The sequence below is a fragment of the Triturus cristatus genome, chromosome 4_2 (genome assembly GCF_964204655.1).
Source record: "Triturus cristatus chromosome 4_2, aTriCri1.1, whole genome shotgun sequence".
Lineage (NCBI taxonomy): Eukaryota > Metazoa > Chordata > Amphibia > Caudata > Salamandridae > Triturus > Triturus cristatus.
Genome location: NC_140586.1, coordinates 948,052,675 through 948,072,550, shown reverse-complemented (window position 1 = coordinate 948,072,550; position 19,876 = coordinate 948,052,675). Strand labels below are relative to the sequence as shown.

The 19,876-nt window shown below is 52.3% G+C and overlaps 1 protein-coding gene and 1 long non-coding RNA gene across 2 annotated transcripts in view; both read right to left on the bottom strand.

Moving 5' to 3' along the window:
* The window catches only part of LOC146839055 (uncharacterized), a 93,551-nt gene that overhangs the window by 36,520 nt on the left and 37,155 nt on the right, over positions 1-19,876 (bottom strand). The window lies entirely within an intron of this gene.
* LOC146839056 (uncharacterized) lies at positions 17,707-19,608 on the bottom strand. Its single transcript, XM_085600223.1, has 2 exons — positions 18,974-19,608; positions 17,707-18,883 (listed from the first exon to the last, which is right to left on the bottom strand). The coding sequence occupies exons 1-2, from the start codon at positions 19,606-19,608 to the stop codon at positions 17,707-17,709; spliced, it is 1,812 nt and encodes a 603-aa protein (XP_085456349.1).

The window sequence follows — 19,876 nt, the reverse complement described above, 5'->3', positions numbered from 1 at the left end:
ATTGATTACTTTATAGATTACTTTTCTAACCACAGGACTGGATCCTAGATTCAGTCCCGGGACATATGCTGTAAACACTTAAGTAAAAGTAAAAATAAAAGTAAAACCAAGCAATGTTATCCTATGAGAGGAAATTCAAGTTACTGGTAAGTACAGTTATAATTACTTTTTCGGTTCAGTACTAGGCTGAAAAGTACAGCACTGGCTTCTCTCCTGATCACAGGTGAGTAAATCGGAATTCATTATTTGGCTGATTTTAAATGAATATTTTAAAGTTTCAAAACTCCACACTTAGAAGAATTTCCAAGTGAAACCAGTCAATGTTAACCTATGGAAGGAAAATCAGTTATCGGCCTTTAGGTAAGTACTCGACTGGTAGAGTTACGGTTCTGGGCATAGACTCAGGGGTCTCCCAGGGTCGCAAAGGTACAGTTGTTGCACCGCAACAAAAGGAGATGACTGGGCTGTTCCTTGAGGAAGGAAGGAGGAAAGGATCACTAGGGAAACAGGGTTAGTGCTCAATGGAGGACAACCCCTGAGTATCCAATTTGTTGGATATAACGGCCTCACACACCCTTGCGAGTGTCATGCTTCATCATCTGCAATGCTCCTCGTTGGGCAGCGGAGAACTGCCCTTACGGAGAACTACTTTGAGTTTAAAGGACAATATTACCACCAGACCCAGGGCACTTCTATGGGTAGTACTTTTGCCCCCTCGGTAGCCTGCCTCTACATGTCAGACTTCAAAGAAAGACACATCAATGGACCAGAGAACCCCTACCGTCTGAACATCAAACTATGGAGGAGGTTCATTGATGATATCCTGGTACTCTGGACAGGCACTGAAACTCTATACAAGGAGTTCTTCAGCTGGCTAAACACGCTGAACGAATACCTCCACTTCACCATAACGGCGTCTGCATCCAAAATTGCCTTCTTGGATCTCACCGTCAGACTGGGGGAGGGGGGTAAAATCGATACTACTATGTATCGCAAACCAACAGACCGCAACAGTTTGCTCTACTTTACCAGCCACCACCCCAAGGCCTTGAGACTGAATCTGCCTTTCGGACAATTTCTGCGGGTCAGGCGCAACTGCTCACACCTGTCAGATTACAAAACCGAGTCTTCCTTACTATCCAGAAACCTGAGGGATAGAGGGTACCCCACTAGGGAGATTTTTAGGGCACGCAAACGTGCACAAAACAACCATAGGGGGGCCCTACTTGAATACAAGACCCGGACGACACAGGAGTCAGATCTCCTTACTTGTGTCACCACCTTTTCGCCAGCTTCTAACGAAATCAAAAAGATAATCAAAAGACACTGGCAAATTCTGAATACAGGCAATTTCAGTCTTACACCGCCCAGATTTGCCTTCAAAAGGTCAAGGAATATTAAGGATATTCTGGTGCATACCAGACCGAGGAAGGCAGAGCCACCTAAACAAACCACCCTGTGGCAATTACCGCCTGTACTTGGGCACTATCAGTGCGGCTCCTGCAGTGTGTGCCCTTTCACCAGCACATACAAAACTATCCTCCTGACGGACACCTTCTGCTGGGAACTGCGTGGCCATACTAACTGCAACACTCCAAACTGCATCTACTTGTTGAGATGCCCATGCGGTCTGCAGTACGTAGGCATGACCTCCCGCCCTGTGAAAATCCGCATCTCTGAACAAAGAAGCAACTTCCGTTGTAAGAAAACAAACACCAAGATGTGCAGGCACTACCTAGAACAGAACCACACGGCTGACTCACTGTCCTGGTTAGTTCTTGAATCCTCCCCAGACAAATCCAAGCACAGTCTTTTTCTTAAGGAACAGAGGTGGATACATCGTTTGTCCACCGACAGCCAGGGATTGAATGAGGATATACCGTGGAGTGCTCTGTGAACACATCTCTGCCAAAACATCCCTGATCCGCCTAGCGAACTATGCAAAGTTCAGTGTACACCCGCTGGCTTGGTCTTATAACAGTTTTCATGGTCAATATACATGCCTTGGCATACCACACTTAATAAGGCCCATCACTTCCCACTTATCACTGAGCTACACCGCCATTTTAGTGACACAACATTGAATATGTTCACTGACTTTTTGTACACTACCCTCCACTCCATCATGGCCGCCCGATTCGCGAGGGAAACAACATGATCTACAGGCGGGTCGTACTTCCTGTTTGGGATCCTGTGGAACACACCTTGGGTGCTACTTAAGGAGGAGGGACACGACCGGATTTTCACTATCCGGACCCGGTGAGATGGGTAGGCTTGACTGGCCATGACACGAGCAGTAGAAAGTAAGTGTACCGCCTTCTACACCAGCAGGGATTTCCAACCCATTATGACTAAAACCTTTTTACCGCGCTGCAGGGTCCTATTGCCTGACTATTTTCTAACTATTTTCCTGTTATTCTCATAGCGGCCCTGGGAGGAACAAACAGTAGTTTTGAATTGTGCGCTTTTACAGCGACCAGGAATTAATATCCGCTTTTGATCAGTACTCACTGCTGCGCATTAGTGTCCCATGACTCGGTTCTATTTTTACTCTATTTTGACAATATTTTTATAATACAACCCCATCGGGAGCGTCTCCCCATTGTTAGCTACCTAACATGTCCACAAACCCAGCCCAATCCACCATCTATCAACGGGTCATTACTGGCTGGATAGAGGAAATTTAGATTACTCCCACATAGTGCCGTGTAGCGCCTCAAATACATACTACGTAGCCGATATTTCATCATTTGGCGTTCTACCCCGTAGACAGAACGTCTGCACCGAGGCAGCAGGATACACATGCGCCCAACATTTGAGTTTACCACTTATCTCAATACCATCCCACTCTTGTCCTTTTCTTCCCAGCCTGTAACTTTATGGCTTCTCCCTTGATGTCAGATCCACCGGGTACTGTTGACACCCTATAACTCTAACCCTTAGGTGAGTAACAGTATTACCGATTCCATGGGTGTGTGAAGTTGTTCAAATGGATACTGCTGCTACTAGTTTTTAACTTGTTTTTAATCACATACTAGTCACTATCTGCACTAATATGGCACTTCTTCACAGTGTGTTCACAGTCGCTACAGGGTCACATGTTGTTACTTACCTGTGGTAATGTTCTCCTTTATCCTCCCTTTCTAGGTAAGAGCAGTGTCATACAGGTAGTACAACTTATGTGCTGTATTTAAACTGATACTAACCATTAGGTCATGTTTTGTAGATTGTAGTTTTTTACTAGGTCCTGAAGAATCACAGTCAATGTACTAGAAGCGAGAAACATGTTGACCACACCATTTGCACTCTAGCCCTGGTTCACTCCGGGAAACCATAGTCCCCATGAGCACCGGCTATTCTTGATTTTACTTGTGGCAGAGGACCACCAGAATAAAAATTGCTTTCCGGTACCTTAGGCCACATTTTATCCTCACCCACACTATCTAATCTGTCCTGGCCCCTCACCCCCACTTCACCCATAGGCAGTTGGACAAAAGATCTCCGATAAAGAGCCCCTCTTTGAGGTGAGCCTGTTGGGCATTGCACCGCCTGCCCAACGAGGAGCATTGCCGATGATGAAGCATGACACTCGCAAGGGTGCGTGAGGTCATTATATCCAACAAATTGGATACTCAGGGGTTGTCCTCCATTGAGCACTAACCCTGTTTCCCTAGTGATCCTTTCCTCCTTCCTTCCTCAAGGAACAGCCCAGTCATCTCCTTTTGTTGCCTTCATATCTGGGGCTACGACTGTGGCCGGACCTTCCATTCCCTTCGCTTGTGAATGGTAATTAATGCCCTACTGGATCACAATCGATCCTTGTCTTCCCCTACCTATTGTTACACAGTTGTTGCACCCTCAGCGGCACTGGGGCAGCCGGGTATAGAGGGAGTAGGCCCAATGCAATCCTATGGAGGGTAGGGGGCCTTCGGTTGGTGGCTGCCAGCAAGCAGGCCACGCGGCTGTGGAAGCTGAGCTCCTGGTCACTTACACAGGGCAAGAGGGGAAGTAAAGTAGTGTAGTTGCTGCACTTCCAGCGGCACTCGGGCAGCTGGGTGCAGGGTGCTTTTGAGCTGTCGGGCACTCAATGTTAATGAATGGGAGAGTTAAAAAGTGAACAAAGGCTGCAGACTCGTGGACGGAGATTCTTCAGGTGCGACCACCACTTCGAGAGGTAAGTTGGGATCTTGGAGAAGAGGTAGATACCCCAAAGGAAGGCACAGGGGGCTGCAGGGCGCCGGGTGCAGGGGTATCTTTTGGTGTCGGGAAATCTTGCCCTCAGCTGGTTGCAGTTGGAGGGGTCTCCTGGTTCTGAGGCTGCAGACGTCTGGTTCATAGAGGAGGGTCTTTGGGCACTGGACTCCAGGTCACAGTCGCCGGGGCGACGTCCTCGTGGTCTTGGTTCACTCAGGCACAGGCTGGGCTCGGCAGGTGCAGAGTGGGCTGGATTCGCTGTTCCTGGCTGGCACCAGGGTTGTTGCTGTTTGAGCAGAACAAGTGCTCGTGGGAGTCCCAGTCTTTTTAGAGGTTCAAGGCAGGCAGGTCCTCTGGGGTTTTCGAGGTTGCTGTCCGCAGGAGACGCCGGGGTTTCGCAGGAGCAGGTTCAAGGATCAACAGGCCTGTAGGGTTCTGGGGCCAAGTCAGTTGGTGTCGTCCTCTTGTTAGCAGCTGCACTGCAGGTCTTCTTGTTTCTTGTTCTTCTTGTAATCGGGATCAGAGGAAGGAAGGTTGAGGATGCCCCTAAATACAAATTGTAGGTGCATTATAGGGAGGGCAAGGGCAGGGACCAATGGGTCCCTGTCCTGGGGTGAGTACACCCCCTAGCCTGCCCCTCTCCTGTGGGAGGGGGGCAGAAGCCTATCTCAGATTGGGCAGGGCTCCCCATCTTCAAGCTGGCCGGAGCCCGGAGTTGTGCTTCACCTCGCCTCTCCCACCTGACGGGTGGTGTTGGCATAGGCTGGCACACCCCCTTTCCTCACTTAGGGTTTCTCTTCGCTCTTCCTGCCAGAGTAGGGGTCAGAACCGGTGGGGGCCAGTTGCTGAGTATAGCAAGTGGCCTGGAGAAGCTCACAAAGGCGGCATGCCTTTGAAGCTTCCCCTGCCCGTCCTGGGGGAGGAGGCTTGCCACCTCGTTCCAGGATTTGCATTGTTTCAGGCCCTTGAGAGTGGCAGGCTCTCGACCCAGGGGTCCAGAAACATGTCTGGTGATGGCAGCTTCGGTAGCCACGCAGTCAGGACACTGGAAGTTGGTTAGGTTTCAGGGGGCATCTCTAAGATGCCCTCTGTCGTGCATTTTACATTAAATCCCACACTGGCATCAGTGCGTGTTTAATGTGCTGAGAAGTTTGATATCAAACTTCTAAGTCTTCAGTGAAGCCATCATGGTGCTGTTGAGTTTTTGATGACAACCTCCCAGCACCATATACTCTTAATGGCAGCACTGCACTTACAGTGCCCAGGAATGGCCCTGGGTAATGTAGCGACTCTTTGTTTAGTTCTGCACCAAGACACTCAGCTTGCAAAGGCAGTGTGTGTGTGTCAAGGTACAGGGCCCCTAAGGGTGGCACTATAAGTGCTGCAGCCCTTAGGGGTCTTCTCTGGTCACAATGCCCTGGGTACCTAGGGTACCATTTACCAGGGGCTGACATGTGGCCAGAGATGCCAATTGGGTTTTAGTTTCAACACAGTTTTAGGAAAGAAACACAGGCCCTGGGCACCTGATTGGCAGGAGCCCAGGGCACACTCAGTCAAAACACATCAGCAATTCAGCAAAAAGTGGGGGCATACCATGCAAGAAAGATGGCACTTTCTCACACCAAGGCCTCAGCCACCCTACGCAACACCACCGCGTAGGAGGCTCCCTCCCCATAGCCACGGTAGAGGGAGAAAGAATACCAAGGTCTGGGGAGGTATCCAGACCACTGGCATCACCCAACTCCTCTTGCCAGTCCAGCTCCTCAAGTTGGTCTGCTAGAGGGTCAATAGACCCCTCCCAGTCCTCCACAGGCTGCCACTCAGGGCGGTAGGGAACGCCAGGGATGAACAGCGGTACAAAAGTCCGTCACCGTGTCCATGTCGGGGTGAGGTTGGGGTTGACGCCAGTTGGGGGCACAACCAGCGTCTGGGGCGTCGCCACTAGAATCGGCGCCGGGAAAGATACTGTGAGGTGACCGGCACCAATCCGGATCCAGGCCTGGATCTTTCAATACCCTGCAGCGCCGGCATCGAAGGCCTACAAGCCCCCAGCTGAGTCTGTGGGGCCCGAAGGCACGCCTGCGGAGTCGGGCTGCCCAAAGGTGCTGTGCAGTGCTTCGTTAAATTGACGAAGCTGGACAGCGGACGCTCTGGGAAAGGTAGGGAAGCGTGGAGCCGCTCCGAGGAAGGAGCCAGAGAGCGACGAAGCTCCGGGTCCCGCGTCGCGTTGGCCGACAGACAGAGAGAAGGCAAAGAGCGAAAATGCCTCTTTGCCTTCTTTTTGTGCATCAACTTACGAGGAGTGTGAAGACTTTGAGGAGGAATGGTGATGACTCAGTGACCGGTCCCGCGACCTTCCACTCGATGGGGACTTTGAGCTGCGCGGAGTGGACTGCCCAGCTCCAAATGCTTTCGGGACCGCTCCAGCAAAGACCTCAGATTCATGGCTGGGCATTCGGAGCACGACTTCTCTTCGTGATCGTGCTCCAGGCACCAAAGGCACACGAGATGCGGAGCGGTGACCAACATCAACTTGTGACAGGAGTCACAGGGCTTGAAGCCGGTCCGGCGATGGGACATCCCTCATGCTACCAGAAGTCGAAGACTCAAAAAAAGAGGTTGACAAAAGTCGAAAAAGGGTTTGGTCAAAAACTGACTAAGAGGCACGCTCTCTCCGGATCTGGGCTGGCTGGCGCGGAAAAATAAAGAACGAATGTCAGCGCGCAAGTGCGGCGTCATCCCGGCGACGCCGACCATGGACACGGAGTCGACCGACCCCACCTACTGAAGCGCAGGGGTACTGCTAAGAAAAAATTTCTCTGGAGCCAGTCTGAAGCCTGGGGGTAATTCTAAGGTAAGGAATCTATAACTAATAGTCTCTTTCAGATACAAGCATCCTGGGACCGGTTTTGGGGTAAAACCCCTCATTGGGCAGGCTAGGTTGAATTCAGAGGCAAAGTAAGCAAGGGACCCATGTCTGGGCGTACCCTGCCAACATTGGGCAAACAAAGCAAACACAAGGAGATGATGGACAGACGGCTGAAACTTTTCAGACACTCACCCCCAGCCACAGATCTGGGTTGAATCCATCATCGTTCTTAAGCTCACTTCTCCACCCCAGTTCAGGCCCAGCCATATAAAAATCAGTCTTGACCCTCTGCCTCATGGGAACAGTCCAGACCGAACTGCCAAGTCAGGTCTCAACTGGACCAGAAATAAGCATCCTGGGATTCAAGCTAGCCTGGCTGATGAGGGGTGTTAATCCGAAACCGGTCCCAGGATGCTGGTTTCCGTTCCATGTCTTGTGTTTGCTGGTAAAACTTATTTCAAAAAGCAACCAAGTCTGCTCTAAAGTACGTGCAACTAAAAAAAAAAAAACAACAGAAATGAAATCACAATGGAAAACTTTACATTCTTTCAAATGAGGTTGCATGAACACAGAGAAATGAAAAAAGGGCAAGATCAACCACCTGCAAAGAAAGGGAAAACAAAAATATTTGAAGCAAATTTGTACAAACCGAGTTTAAATATATGTGCATAGAAGTCCATTCCAGTCAGGAAAAAAAACAGAATAAGATCAGGTGACAAGGGGAAGATGAATTTCAAATACAAAGTCTGCCTTATGGTAACCGAACGTGATTAGGAAAAAGTCAGAATAAAAGTACGTAAGAAAAGTCCGAATTCATACCAAAATCACCCTCAGCAAAAAAGTGAAATAAATACTGAAACCTATGCACTATGCAACACTGGTAGTGCCAAAGAATGGAAAAAATTGAACAGTTTGCAAAAAATCCACAAAGGAGGGTGAAAACATATCAACCTTGTCAATTCACGTTCTTAGAAAATTTGACTTCCTCCCAGGTACGCTGACCCGAGCTACAGAAGAATCCTTACTGGGTTGTATTGAATATAGTTGAGAAGCATATTGGAGTGGCTGCGATCTACCGTCCTGATGAGACCATGGTAATTAACTGGAACGGTTGAAACATTGACTATACAGGGGCTATTTCATATAAATTATGTCTTTTAAGAATCGCCTTTGCTTAACTTGTATTGTACAAAAGTAATTTACAGCCCTCGTTTTGTGTACAAAATGTGGATCGGACTGTTTTATCATCAGATCACTTTCATCTTGAGCACTGCGCAGTCCTCACTCAACGATTTATATTGACACTTGCTGCTGAGAATACAATTAGAATTTTTGGAAATGAAAAGGCCTTATCTGAATTCTAATCATGATAAAAATGGTGAATTGATATCTGCCCAGGGCCTGCACGTGTGATACAGACCTGTGAGATAATAAACTCATAGACCTCTGTAGTTGTTCACAGTGCGCATGGGAAGTGCTTCTATGCGTCTACGCTTGTCACTTCTGGAGCAGAAGGACGTCGACACTGAGCTGCATGATGTCTCCTACTGCGTGCAGCAGGACTGCTTTAAAGTTTGAGGATCCAGTCTGGCGTGTGGGCAATATTCACAAGGTGAGGAATCTGCAGGTAAAGGAGTATCCACCAGAAAGAGCGTTACCAAAGGGAAGTAATTGGTTTGTTATATTTTCCTGCTGTTATATATTTTCTCATTCTGGGTGGTGAACTCTGCTTGCGGAGTTTTCCGTACTCCGCGGAGCTCGCATAGTTCCTAAAAACTCCGCTACATGGAGCGTAGCGAGGTCTTTTTCTACGCTCGCGCTCTTCAACGTCATGTGCCGGAGCGGGGAAAATCCAGCTCCTGATGAGATTTTTCCTTGTTCACGCTCGCCATGGTCTAGCTGGCGAGCAAAATCAATCACCTGGCGCAATTTCTCAAAGTGGGTCGTCGGATTTCTCAATGCGAGTGGTCGCGGCAGGTCACAACCACTCGCGTTGAGAAACCTTCCTTCGCATTAACAAAGCTGCCGGTCGAGTGGAAATAGCTGCACCCACTTGCGCTGCACATGGTGCCATTCGCGATTATTTTTACAGGGCGGGACAAACACCAGGAGATCAAAATCACCACAACCGGCATGACCCTTACGCACTCCGCTGCTCGCGGAACTCCGCGTAGACCACGAGAGTTTTTTTGTCACTTCGCGGAGTTCTTCATTGAGGAACTCCGCATAGGCTTAATATTATCATGAAAATATAGATATCAGTCATATGTTAAGAAACAAGGGTGAGTAGAAACCTTTTGGGTGGAGTAAAATTTAAGACATTAATATTGTGATTTTTTTGGCAATTAGTTGATTTTTGCAAGCACTTACACTTCTCTTTGTAAAGTAAAGACCTTGAGAGTTTTGATACTCAAATTGTGGATTCTGTTGCAATTAAAAAAAAAATCCAGGCCTAAACTTTCTTTGGAAGTTGCATGAGGGCAGCCTAAGTTATCCTGCAAGAGTTTCTTGATGAATCCTATTGCAACTACAATATGTGCTCTCTCATGTGAAAAGTAAGGTTGTTAGAAGCTTTTCTGCAACTCCAGATATGCCTTACTTTTCACCTGGTGTTGTTGCATTTCTCATGTTTAGTGAGATCTCCTTCCTGAGTTAAACGTTTCTGGCTTTCCCCTCCTGTATAAGGCTTTAGTCCAGTGTGAATTCTCTCATGTGAAATTACATTGTATTCAAGACTAAACCTTATCTGACATTCAAAACACACATAAGGCTTATTTCCCCCGTGTGAGTTCACTCATGTCAAGTGAGAAATAATTTGTAACCAAAACTTTGCTTGCATTTCAAGCACTCATAAGGTTTTTCCACAGAGTGGGATCTCTCATGAAGCATAACACTGTCTTTAAGATTCAAGCTTTTATGGCATAAGGATTTTCTCCAGTGTGGAGTTTCTCATGGTGAGATAGCGTTTTCTCAGCAGCTTTTCTGGCATTCAGAGCACTCATAAGGTTTTTCATCAGTATGGAGTCGCTTATGGTTGGGGGGCGTGGCTAAGCACGCGATGGAAGCGGACGTGCCCGGGTAGAGCTCCCGATCGAGCCCTCCTGCCCCGGGCCGCTTCTCCGCTGCAACAATCCTGAACGTTGCGGATTTGGTCGGCGGGCCCTCCACGGAGCTTTCTCCGCCACCTGGCCAAGTTTGAGGCGAATCGGCGGTGGAACACCGCGCCGGCCCCGCGGACGAGGCCGTGGCCGCTCTACAGGACGCGCGGCCGCGGCTCGCGACTACGCGAGACCGGGGCGCTGCCCTGTCCCTTAGGCCCGAGGCTGAGGAGGAGCTACCGCGACGCCGAGCGGCGGCCCACGACTGCGACGAGGGCGGACTGGCGACGGGGAGGCCACGCTTGAACTCACCTGGGGACCCCCCTGTGACGCCACGGAAAAGACGGTGCCAACACACGCTGTCACCACCCACGGAGCCCTGGAACCGCTGGGGGAGCGCAGACCTGGGCCTCCTTGGCGCACGCACGCAACGCGACCCCTGCGCCACGTGCTACGATACGAGCCGACGCGGGAAGAAGGACTCAGGGGCGCCCCGCGGACTAGAAGAGGGACACTGAGAGCTGACCCGGCTGCGACTGAGCCCCCCACTGGCTGAGCCCCTGAACACGCGGCGAGGGCGACACGGCCTGGCTGGCTGAGACGGTGAGACACGGCGAGGTGAGCCGCCCCCATCCCGCTGAAGCAGGGCATCAACGGAGCAGCACCCCCCTACCCCACGACGACAGGGGGGGGTCGCCTTCCGCGCGCTGCTGGCTCCATGCCTAGAGGGGCGCGAACCCGCTCCGGACCGGGGTTGACGGCGGAGAAGAGGCGCCACGAGCCAACGAGGCCTGCGATGGATACGGACCATGTGACGGCGAAACTGGACAGTGTCCTGGCGGCCATGGAGAGGATGGAGGAATCGCTACAGCAGACGCGCGCCTCCCTGGAGACCCGCATAGACAGTGTGGCAATTGACCTGACGCACCTCAGAGCCGACCACAAAAAGCTGCAAACGCGCACCACCGCGCTGGAAGACGCCATGGCAGAGGTCGAGCCAGCGACGAAACGAGCAGAAGCCGGGGTGAGCGACCTTCTACACCGGGTGGAACTACTAGAGGGAAGGGCTGAGGACGCGGAAGGCCGGGCACGAAGGAACAACATCCGCCTGGTGGGCATCCCGGAGCGATGGGAAGGGGCGAATCCTGTCCGCAAGGTCGAGGACTGGCTACGGGACCTATTACCGGACAACACGCTCTCCCCGCACTTCGTGGTGGAAAGGGCCCATCGCGTCCCCGCGAAACCACCACCTCCGGGCTCTAACCCTCGGCCGTTTCTCCTCCGAGTCCTCAACTACAGGGACCGCGATGCCATCCTGCGGGGGGCCAGAAACCTAGGGGACATTACCATTGACAACGCGACAGTGATGTTTTTCCCGGACTACACGGCGCGAGTACAGCGGCAAAGACACTCTTTCCTGCCCATCAAACGACGGCTGCGTGAAGCGGCCCTCCAGTACTCGCTGCTCTTCCCAGCCAAACTGCGAGTGGTGGCACACGACAAAACCCATTTCTTCACGAGTCCCGAAGACGCGGAGGCCTGGCTTGATGGCGGAATGCCAGCCGCGCCGCGACGGACGACGAGAACAGGCGCGATGGAAAGACCGAGGGGACCAAGACGACGACGCCACCGCGGGTCGCCCACACCGCCGACAACCGGCGGGACACCGAGCCACTCCCCGCCAGCGGACCTTGTTCATCAGGAGCAGCGGGACGCCCTGCGCAGGGTGGCAGAGATTAGCAACTCTCCGGCGTCGTCGGCTCGGCCGGACGCCAGCCCGACGGCCCACTCAACGGACGACGAGGCAATCTACGGCATCCCGGACACACAGGAATCTGGAGGACCCCCGGAGGTCACACCGCAAACAGTGGACCTCTTTGGCTGAGGTGCCCCGGAAATGTGATGCCACCTGACGTACATTGCCGACCTCCCGAATCCCTACGAGATGGCCCCTTACGGACCTGAACTTGCTTGAAAGGCCTAGGCACCTACGCTGACGGCGCTGAGGGGGGGCCCGCCTGTGGGGCCGGACACTGTAAGTACAATTTCTACTTATGGCCGCACGGCCTACACACCTGATTCACACTCATGCAGAGACACCTTTTACTGCCGCATGCTCGGCTTGTTACTATTGGGGGGTCGTGGGGGGGAGAGTGCCCGCGCCCTCCCCCTTCCCCCCCCCCCTCTCCATGGGCATCCCAGCCCCCCGCTGACATGATGGCTGGGCGCACAGCTGCCGCGGCCGTGAACTATGGCCATCGGACGCCCGCCGACCGGCAGCAACATGTACACAACGCCTGGGAGGCATGCGAGGCGCTTCCGAACCCACATTGCTTCCGTTGTTGTTCAGAAGATACTTCACCCACCCCCCGAGACTGTCTAGTTCGTAAACTCGCTTGAGTGTTTGGACGGCGACCTGTTGTGCAGCCGACCTTTTGGTATTCTACAAGTTCTCATCTCTCTTTATTTAGTTGCCATGTTTCGACTTTCTATGCACCCTTTCTTCCCTCTTCCCTCACCCTGTTGGAGATCACGACACTGCATGCACATCACTAGCTGTAGCTACGCAGCAGGTGCGGGCTGCTGGCCCCGGGGGGCCCTTGAGATGGGGGGATGCGCTCTTGGGGGCGGAGGGAGACCCCCACACACAGGACAGTAATGGCTAGTACCCAAATATGCACCTGGAATGTCAGGGGGATGCACACACCGGCTAGGCGCTACCATATTTATTCGTACCTAAAGCGGCACAAAATTAACGTAGCGCTGCTTCAGGAGACGCACCTGAACGGCGCTGAGGTGCGGACACTACACCGTAGATGGCGGGGACAACTCTACGCCACGGAATACTCCTCATTCGCGCGTGGAACACTGATATGGATCCGCCCGGGGACCCCGTGGGAGGCCACAGACATTGCGATAGACAGCGAGGGCAGATACACGGCCGCGCGAGGCAGGCTAGATGGTCATCCTATCACGTTGATGTCCCTTTACTCCCCCAACATCGAACAAGCAGGCTTCCTGGCGCGGCTATCAACGACTATGGCGCCCTGGCATGACACTTCGTGGATTATAGGGGGCGACTATAATTGCACCTTAGACACCACGCTGGATCGCTCCTTCCCGCCCCCCGCGAACGCCCCTACCAGGGGAGCCACGAAGGCGTTGCTGGAGTGGGCTGCACAATGGGACTTACACGATGTCTGGCGACAGCGCAATCCGGGGACGCGGTCGTACTCCTATTACTCTGGCGCTCACGACCTGTACGTCCGCCTAGACCGCTTCATGGTATCCACAGACCTCCTACCTCATGTGACGGACGCGCAATACATGGGCCGCACACACTCAGACCACAATCCGCACTTCATGTCCGTAGCCTGGGCCCACCCACACCCCCCTGTCCCCACATGGCGCCTGCAGCCAGCGCTGCTACTAGATGCGGCTTTTCGTGCTGCCCTACTCGAGCGTACTGCGCAGTACTTCGAGGACAACACTGGCACAGCAACGGACTCGAGGGTGGAGTGGGATGCCTTCAAAGCCGTGATACGGGGTCACTGTCTGCGCACCCAGGGGCAGATCAGACACCAACTAGAGGGAGATCTCACTAGGCTGGAAACGAGTTTACTTACGCGGGAGGAGGAGGCGGCGGAGGGAGACGAGGGCCCGCTACAGGACGCCCGCTCGGAACATACACGCCTCCTGGAGCGACTTCGCCATGTCAACTACGCGGCACACTCGGCGAGGACTCACCGCCTTGGTGACAGGCCAGGCAAGCTTCTAGCGTGGCTGATTTCGCGGGATGCCCGCTCCAAGCCGGTAACGGCCATACTGGGCGAGGGTGGGGAACTGGAGTACACGCAAGCTGGCATCCATGACACTTTTACTGCCCACTATACCGCATTGTACCGCTCCCGGCTCGCGGTTCCCTACGCTGCTATTGCAGACTATCTCTCCCCTCTGCCGATGCCGCAATTGACTATCGCTCAGCAAGACGAACTCGGCGCTCCACTGGAGGCGGACGAGCTTAGAGAGGCCATCTTTCAGCTCTCCAACGGGAAAACTCCGGGCCCGGACGGGCTACCGGCTGAATTCTACAAGGCTGGCTCGGATATCTTAATCCCGGAGCTCCTGCGCATGTACGCGGCGGCGGCGGAGGGCGCTGCCCTGCCCCCAACATTGAACGAAGCCACGCTGGTCTCTATACTTAAGCCGGACAGGGACGGCACGCGGGTGGGCTCTTACCGCCCACTGGCTCTTCTAAACACAGACTATAAGATTCTTGCTTCTGCACTGGCTAGGAGGCTGGCCCCTCACGTACCCACTCTTGTACACCGGGACCAAAATGGGTTCGTCCCCACACGCCATACCTCCCACAACATCCGCAGGCTCTTCCGGGTACAGGAATACGCCACGCGGCAGTGGCCCAGGGCGGGATGCCTGATACTGGACTTGGAGAAAGCCTTCGACTCCGTCGAGTGGCCATACCTAAGGGCGGTTGCGGAGAAGTACCAATTGGGGGGCGGCTATAACGCCATGATCGCCCTGCTTTACAGTGAGCCGACCGTCCGGGTCCGCACGGGTCGCATCCTCTCGGCCGCCATCCGAGTCCGCAGAGGCACCCGCCAGGGTTGCCCGTTGTCGCCGTTGCTATTTGCACTGGCAATGGAACCCCTGGCTGCGACGCTCCGAGCGCACGGACTGGAATGGGGAATCCCATTGCCGGACGGCCTACACACGGTGTCCCTATATGCAGATGACCTGCTGCTATACGTCAGAGACATGACCGCCATCCCTGCTTCCCTCGCTGACGTTTTCCGCACCTTCGAAGCACTGTCGGGCCTGAGGGTTAACTGGGCCAAGTCGGGAGCCTACCCCTTTGGCTCGGAGACACCTGAGTGCGACGTCCGACTGGGAGGAGACAGGCTGCGGTGGTACCCCACCACCTTCCGCTACCTGGGGATACGGATCTACAGGTCCCCGACGGACGTCCTAGATGGGAATCTCCTCAGAGCAATCACATCCGTGCGCACGCAGGTTAGCTACTGGAACACCCTGCCCCTCAGCGTGCCTAGCAGGGTAGCACTGACCAAAATGATAGTGCTGCCCCGCCTCTTGTACTACTTTGCAAACCTGCCCTTGTATGTGCCCGTCAGAATATTCCGCGACCTGGAGGTATTGCTGCGCACCCTCATCTGGAACAAGGGAAGGCCGCGGGTAGCACTGGCCAAACTGTACATGCCTGCTGACTCTGGGGGACTAGCGGTCCCCAATCTGGAGCTATATTATCTTGCAGCGCAGATGCAATGGGTGGCGGGGTGGCTGAGTGGCAAGCAGCTAGAGGACACTGCCTCACACGCGGTTGCTTGGACGCGGACGCAAGTCCACACGCTGTTCCATCCGCTGACTCGTGCGCCCTGCCCCTCCCAGATTTACCTGGCGGTGGCGCGCAGGTGTTTCCAGAGGTGCCTTCGCCTCACCCGCGCGACCACACCGTACGCTCCGGAGTTACCACTACTGGGCATGCCTAGCCCGACGGGACCCCTCACGGAGGCCCATTTGGCAGGGTGGGAACAGGCAGGTGTAGATACGCTAGGTGACCTGTATGAGGACGGCGACTTGCTGCCGTTTGCTGCCCTGACGGACGGCACGGCGCTCCCGGCAGGGCAGTTTCTCCTGCATGCCTCCCTCATGCAGACGCTCTCGGCCTCTTGGGGCGACATGACGACGGAGCTGCCGACGCATACCTTCATCCAATATCTGCATATTATGGGCAGTGGCGCACACGTCATACACTGGCTGGTGCAGGCACTCCTCGCACACTCACGACTGACCACCTCGACATTAAGAGAACGCTGGGCGACGGACAGGGGCAGAGACTGGACAGATAAAGAATGGGCGATGATACTGGCCAGCCCGGTTAACGTTCCACGCAACCCCCGCTTCAAGCTCATACAATATTACATATTGCAGCGAGCGTATCTCACCCCGGAGAAGATCAATAAATATTTCCTGCGCACGGATGCCGCCTGCCCGCGGTGCTTGTCACCAGGAGCGGACCTTTTGCACATGCTCTGGCACTGCGCTGACGTGCAGACGTATTGGAGCGACGTGCTGTCACTGATCGAGCGCGGCGCGGATGGACGACTGCCACGCACGTGGGAAGCGTGTCTCTTGGGCCTGTACAAGCGCACAAAAGCGAACAGAGTACAGGCGCGCTTTTGGGACATGGGACTTGTTACAGCCAAACGCTTGCTCACCAAGCACTGGAAGGCGACGGCCCCTCCGCACATCAGGCACTGGAGGGCATCCTTCGTCAACTGGGCGCAGGCGGAAAGCGCAGTGCTCCTCCGTGAGGAAACTGCGGGACTCAGGCAGTACCCCATCGCTCACCTTTGGGATGACCTCCTCGCCACCTTTCAGACGGCCTGCCGAACACGTGGGATAACCTAAACACTAGGCGGACACTGATACACTACTAGATCGCTGGCAACATGTCTGAGACCCCGGTGCGGTTAGCTCCTGGCCCCCTCGACCTGCATATTCCCCTGACACATCTCTCATACCGCGCGACAGGCTACTACTGACAGATACTTCTTGCGCTGTGCTCTGGCGCACGCGCGGGACTTACTGCCGCTGCTACCTGGGAGGGCACGCACAATGACGACCCCCCCCCCCCCCTCTTCTCCTCCCCCCCCCCCTCTCCCCTCCCTCACGCTCGGCCACTCGACGCGCTCCCCGGGCGACCGGCTACGCCCTGCTGGACAGCCCCTCTCTCCTCACACATTGCTGCACGCGGATCTCCTTTTTTCCCCCCCCCCCCTCACCCTTCTACTTCTGGCCACTACCCGAGTTCTCGACCCTGACCTTGATCCCTAAAGTTTACGTTGCACACCCGGGGCACAACTCGGCGACTGACTACGCTCCCTAGCAAAACATGTGTTCCATTATAGCAACGGCCGCCACGCGCACCCTTGCGAACTACGCAGCAACCTCCATGACGCGCTTCACCCCACGCTACACGCGGGCCACCGGGACTCCGATGTCCACACATCAGGGCGCTTGACGGACAACCCAGCACCCAGCACACATCCTTCTGCGAGCCCAGGAGCTAGCTGACAATGATGCGCAGCGGGCGGATACGAAGCGCCCCCCTCACACGCGGACAATGCGCTTTAGCTGAGAAACAACGCGACACATATCAGAAAAACACCACCGATTCGCTTACACGCAATGTACACACCTGAATCCTCTATCTAGGTACAACTGAGCTCCGCCGCCGGACCTCCGGGTTGTCGGCTAAACGGCTGTGTTTAAACATTTGACTGTATGTACCCGAACATTGCTGACCTGGTGCTCTGTCGCAGAATTGTACATTGCCAATCGATGCAACTATGGTTAATAAAAGTTCTCAAAAAAAAAAAAAAAAAAAAAAAATGGAGTCGCTTATGGTTAGTGAGGCTGTGCCTATCAAATAAGAATTTCTGGCATTCATAACATTGGTAATGTTTTTCCCCTGTGTGCGCCTGCTCATGTAGAGTGAGATTGAGTTTAAAATTGATGCTTTCTTGGCATTCGGAGCACTAAATTATTTTGATGGCATGTTTTCATATGGAGCTTGTAACCATATCTACCTCTGAATCTTTTCTGACATATAGAGCACTGATATGTTTTCTCTCCAGTGTGGATTCTCACATGTTGAGTGAGATGAGATTTTTGGCTGAAACATTTTTGGCATTCGGAGCACTGATAAGGTTTTTCCCCAGTGTGGATTCTTATATGATAAGTGAGACTGCTTTTTTCACTGAAACATTTCTGGCATTCAGAGCACTGATAAGGTTTTTCCCCAGTGTGGGTTCTTATATGATGAGTGAGACTGTTTTTTCCAATGAAACATTTGTGGCATTCAGAGCATTGGTAAGGTTGTTCCCCAGTGTGGGTTCTTATATGCTGAGTGAGACGTCTTTTTTCACTGAAACGTATCTGGCATTCAGAGCACTGATAAGGTTTTTCCCCAGTGTGGATTCTTATATGATTAATGAGACTGATATTTTGACTGAAACATTTTTGGCATTCAGAGCACTGATAAGGTTTTTCCCCAGTGTGGGTTCTTAAATGCTGAATGAGACTGCTTTTTTCACTGAAACATTTGTCGCATTCAGAGCACGGATATCGTTTTACCCAAGTGTGGGTCCTTGTATGTTTAGTGAGTCTCATTTTGTCACTGAAACATCTCTGGCATTCAGAGCACTGATAAGGTTTTTCCCCAGTGTGGGATCTCACATGTGCAGTTAGAAGTGATTTAAGTTTGAAATCTTTTAGGCATTCAGAGCACTGATAAGGTTTTTCCCCAGTGTGGTTTATTGTATGTAGAGAAAGACTTCTTTTGTCTCGGAAATATTTCTGGCATTCAGAGCACTGATAAGGTGTTTCCCCAGTGTGGGATTGTATATGCAGCGTGAGATGCCTTTTTTCACTGAAACATTTCTGGCATTCAGAGCACTGATAAGGTTTTTCCCCAGTGTGGGTTTTTGTATGCACCGTGAGAAGTCTTTGTTCACTGAAACATTTCTGGCATTCAGAGCACTGATAAGGTTTTTCCCCAGTGTGGGTTCTTGTATGCCGAGTGAGACTGCTTTTTTCAATGAAACATTTGTCGCATTCAGTGCACTGATAACGTTTTTCCCCAGCGTGGATCTTTGTATGCCGTATGAGACTACTTTTTATACTGAAACATATCTGGCATTTAGAGCACTGATAAGGTTGTTCCACAGAATGGGTTATTGCATGTCGAGAAAGACTTTGTTTGTTACAAAACCTTTCCTGGCATTCAGAGCACTGATAAGGTTTTTCCCCAGTATGGAATCTCACATGTGCAGTTAGAAGTGATTTACGTTGGAAATGTTTTGGGCATTCAGAGCACCGATAAGGGTTTTCCCCAGAGTGGATTCTTGTATGTTCAGTGAGTCCGCTTTTGTAACTGAAACATTTCTGGCATTCAGAGCACTGAAAAGGTTTATCCCCAGTGTGGGTTCTTCTATGCTGAGTGAGACTGTTTTTGTAACTGAAACATTTCTGGCATTCAGAGCACTGGTAAGGTTTTTCCACAGAGTGGGTTAATGCATGTCGATATAGACTCGGTTTGATACTAAACCTTTTCTGGCATTCAGAGCACTGATAAGGTTTTTCCCCAGTGTGGATTCTCATATGCTCAGTGAGATAAGATTTACGGTTGAAACTTTTTTGGCATTCAGTGCACTGGTAAGGTTTTTCCACAGAGTGGGTTAATGCATGTCGATATAGACTCGGTTTGATACTAAACCTTTTCTGGCATTCAGAGCACTCATAAGGTTTTTCCCCAGTGTGGATTCTCATATGCTCAGTGAGATAAGATTTACGGCGGAAACTTTTTTGGCATACTAAGCACTGAGAGTGTTTTTTCCCAGTGTGCATTCTGTCAAATTCTGTGAGATAAGATTTATGGCTTTATCTTTTTTGGCACAGGTAACTTTTTTCCCCAACTTCGGTTATTTTGCCTCGATTGAGGCGGGTTTGAACACTGAATATGTTCTCACAGTCCGTGTTTTTATAAGGTGTATTCCTAGAGTTAATATCTCTGTTTAGTTTTCTCTTGGTTATATGCCACGGTAAGAGTGAACCTGATTTTGGAGTCGGGCTTGTTTAGATAATGTTCAGCATTTATCTCTAAAATAAATTGTGT

What these genes read in the sequence shown, in the direction of transcription:
- LOC146839056 (XM_085600223.1), bottom strand. Translation starts at nt 19,608, where the DNA reads ATGCACACTGGGAAAAAACACTCTCAGTGCTTAGTATGCCAAAAAAGT. An exon ending in TGCTCTGAATGCCAGGAAAG is followed by an intron (nt 18,884 to 18,973) that starts GTTTTGTAACAA and finishes GATATGTTTCAG; the next exon opens with TATAAAAAGTAGTCTCATAC.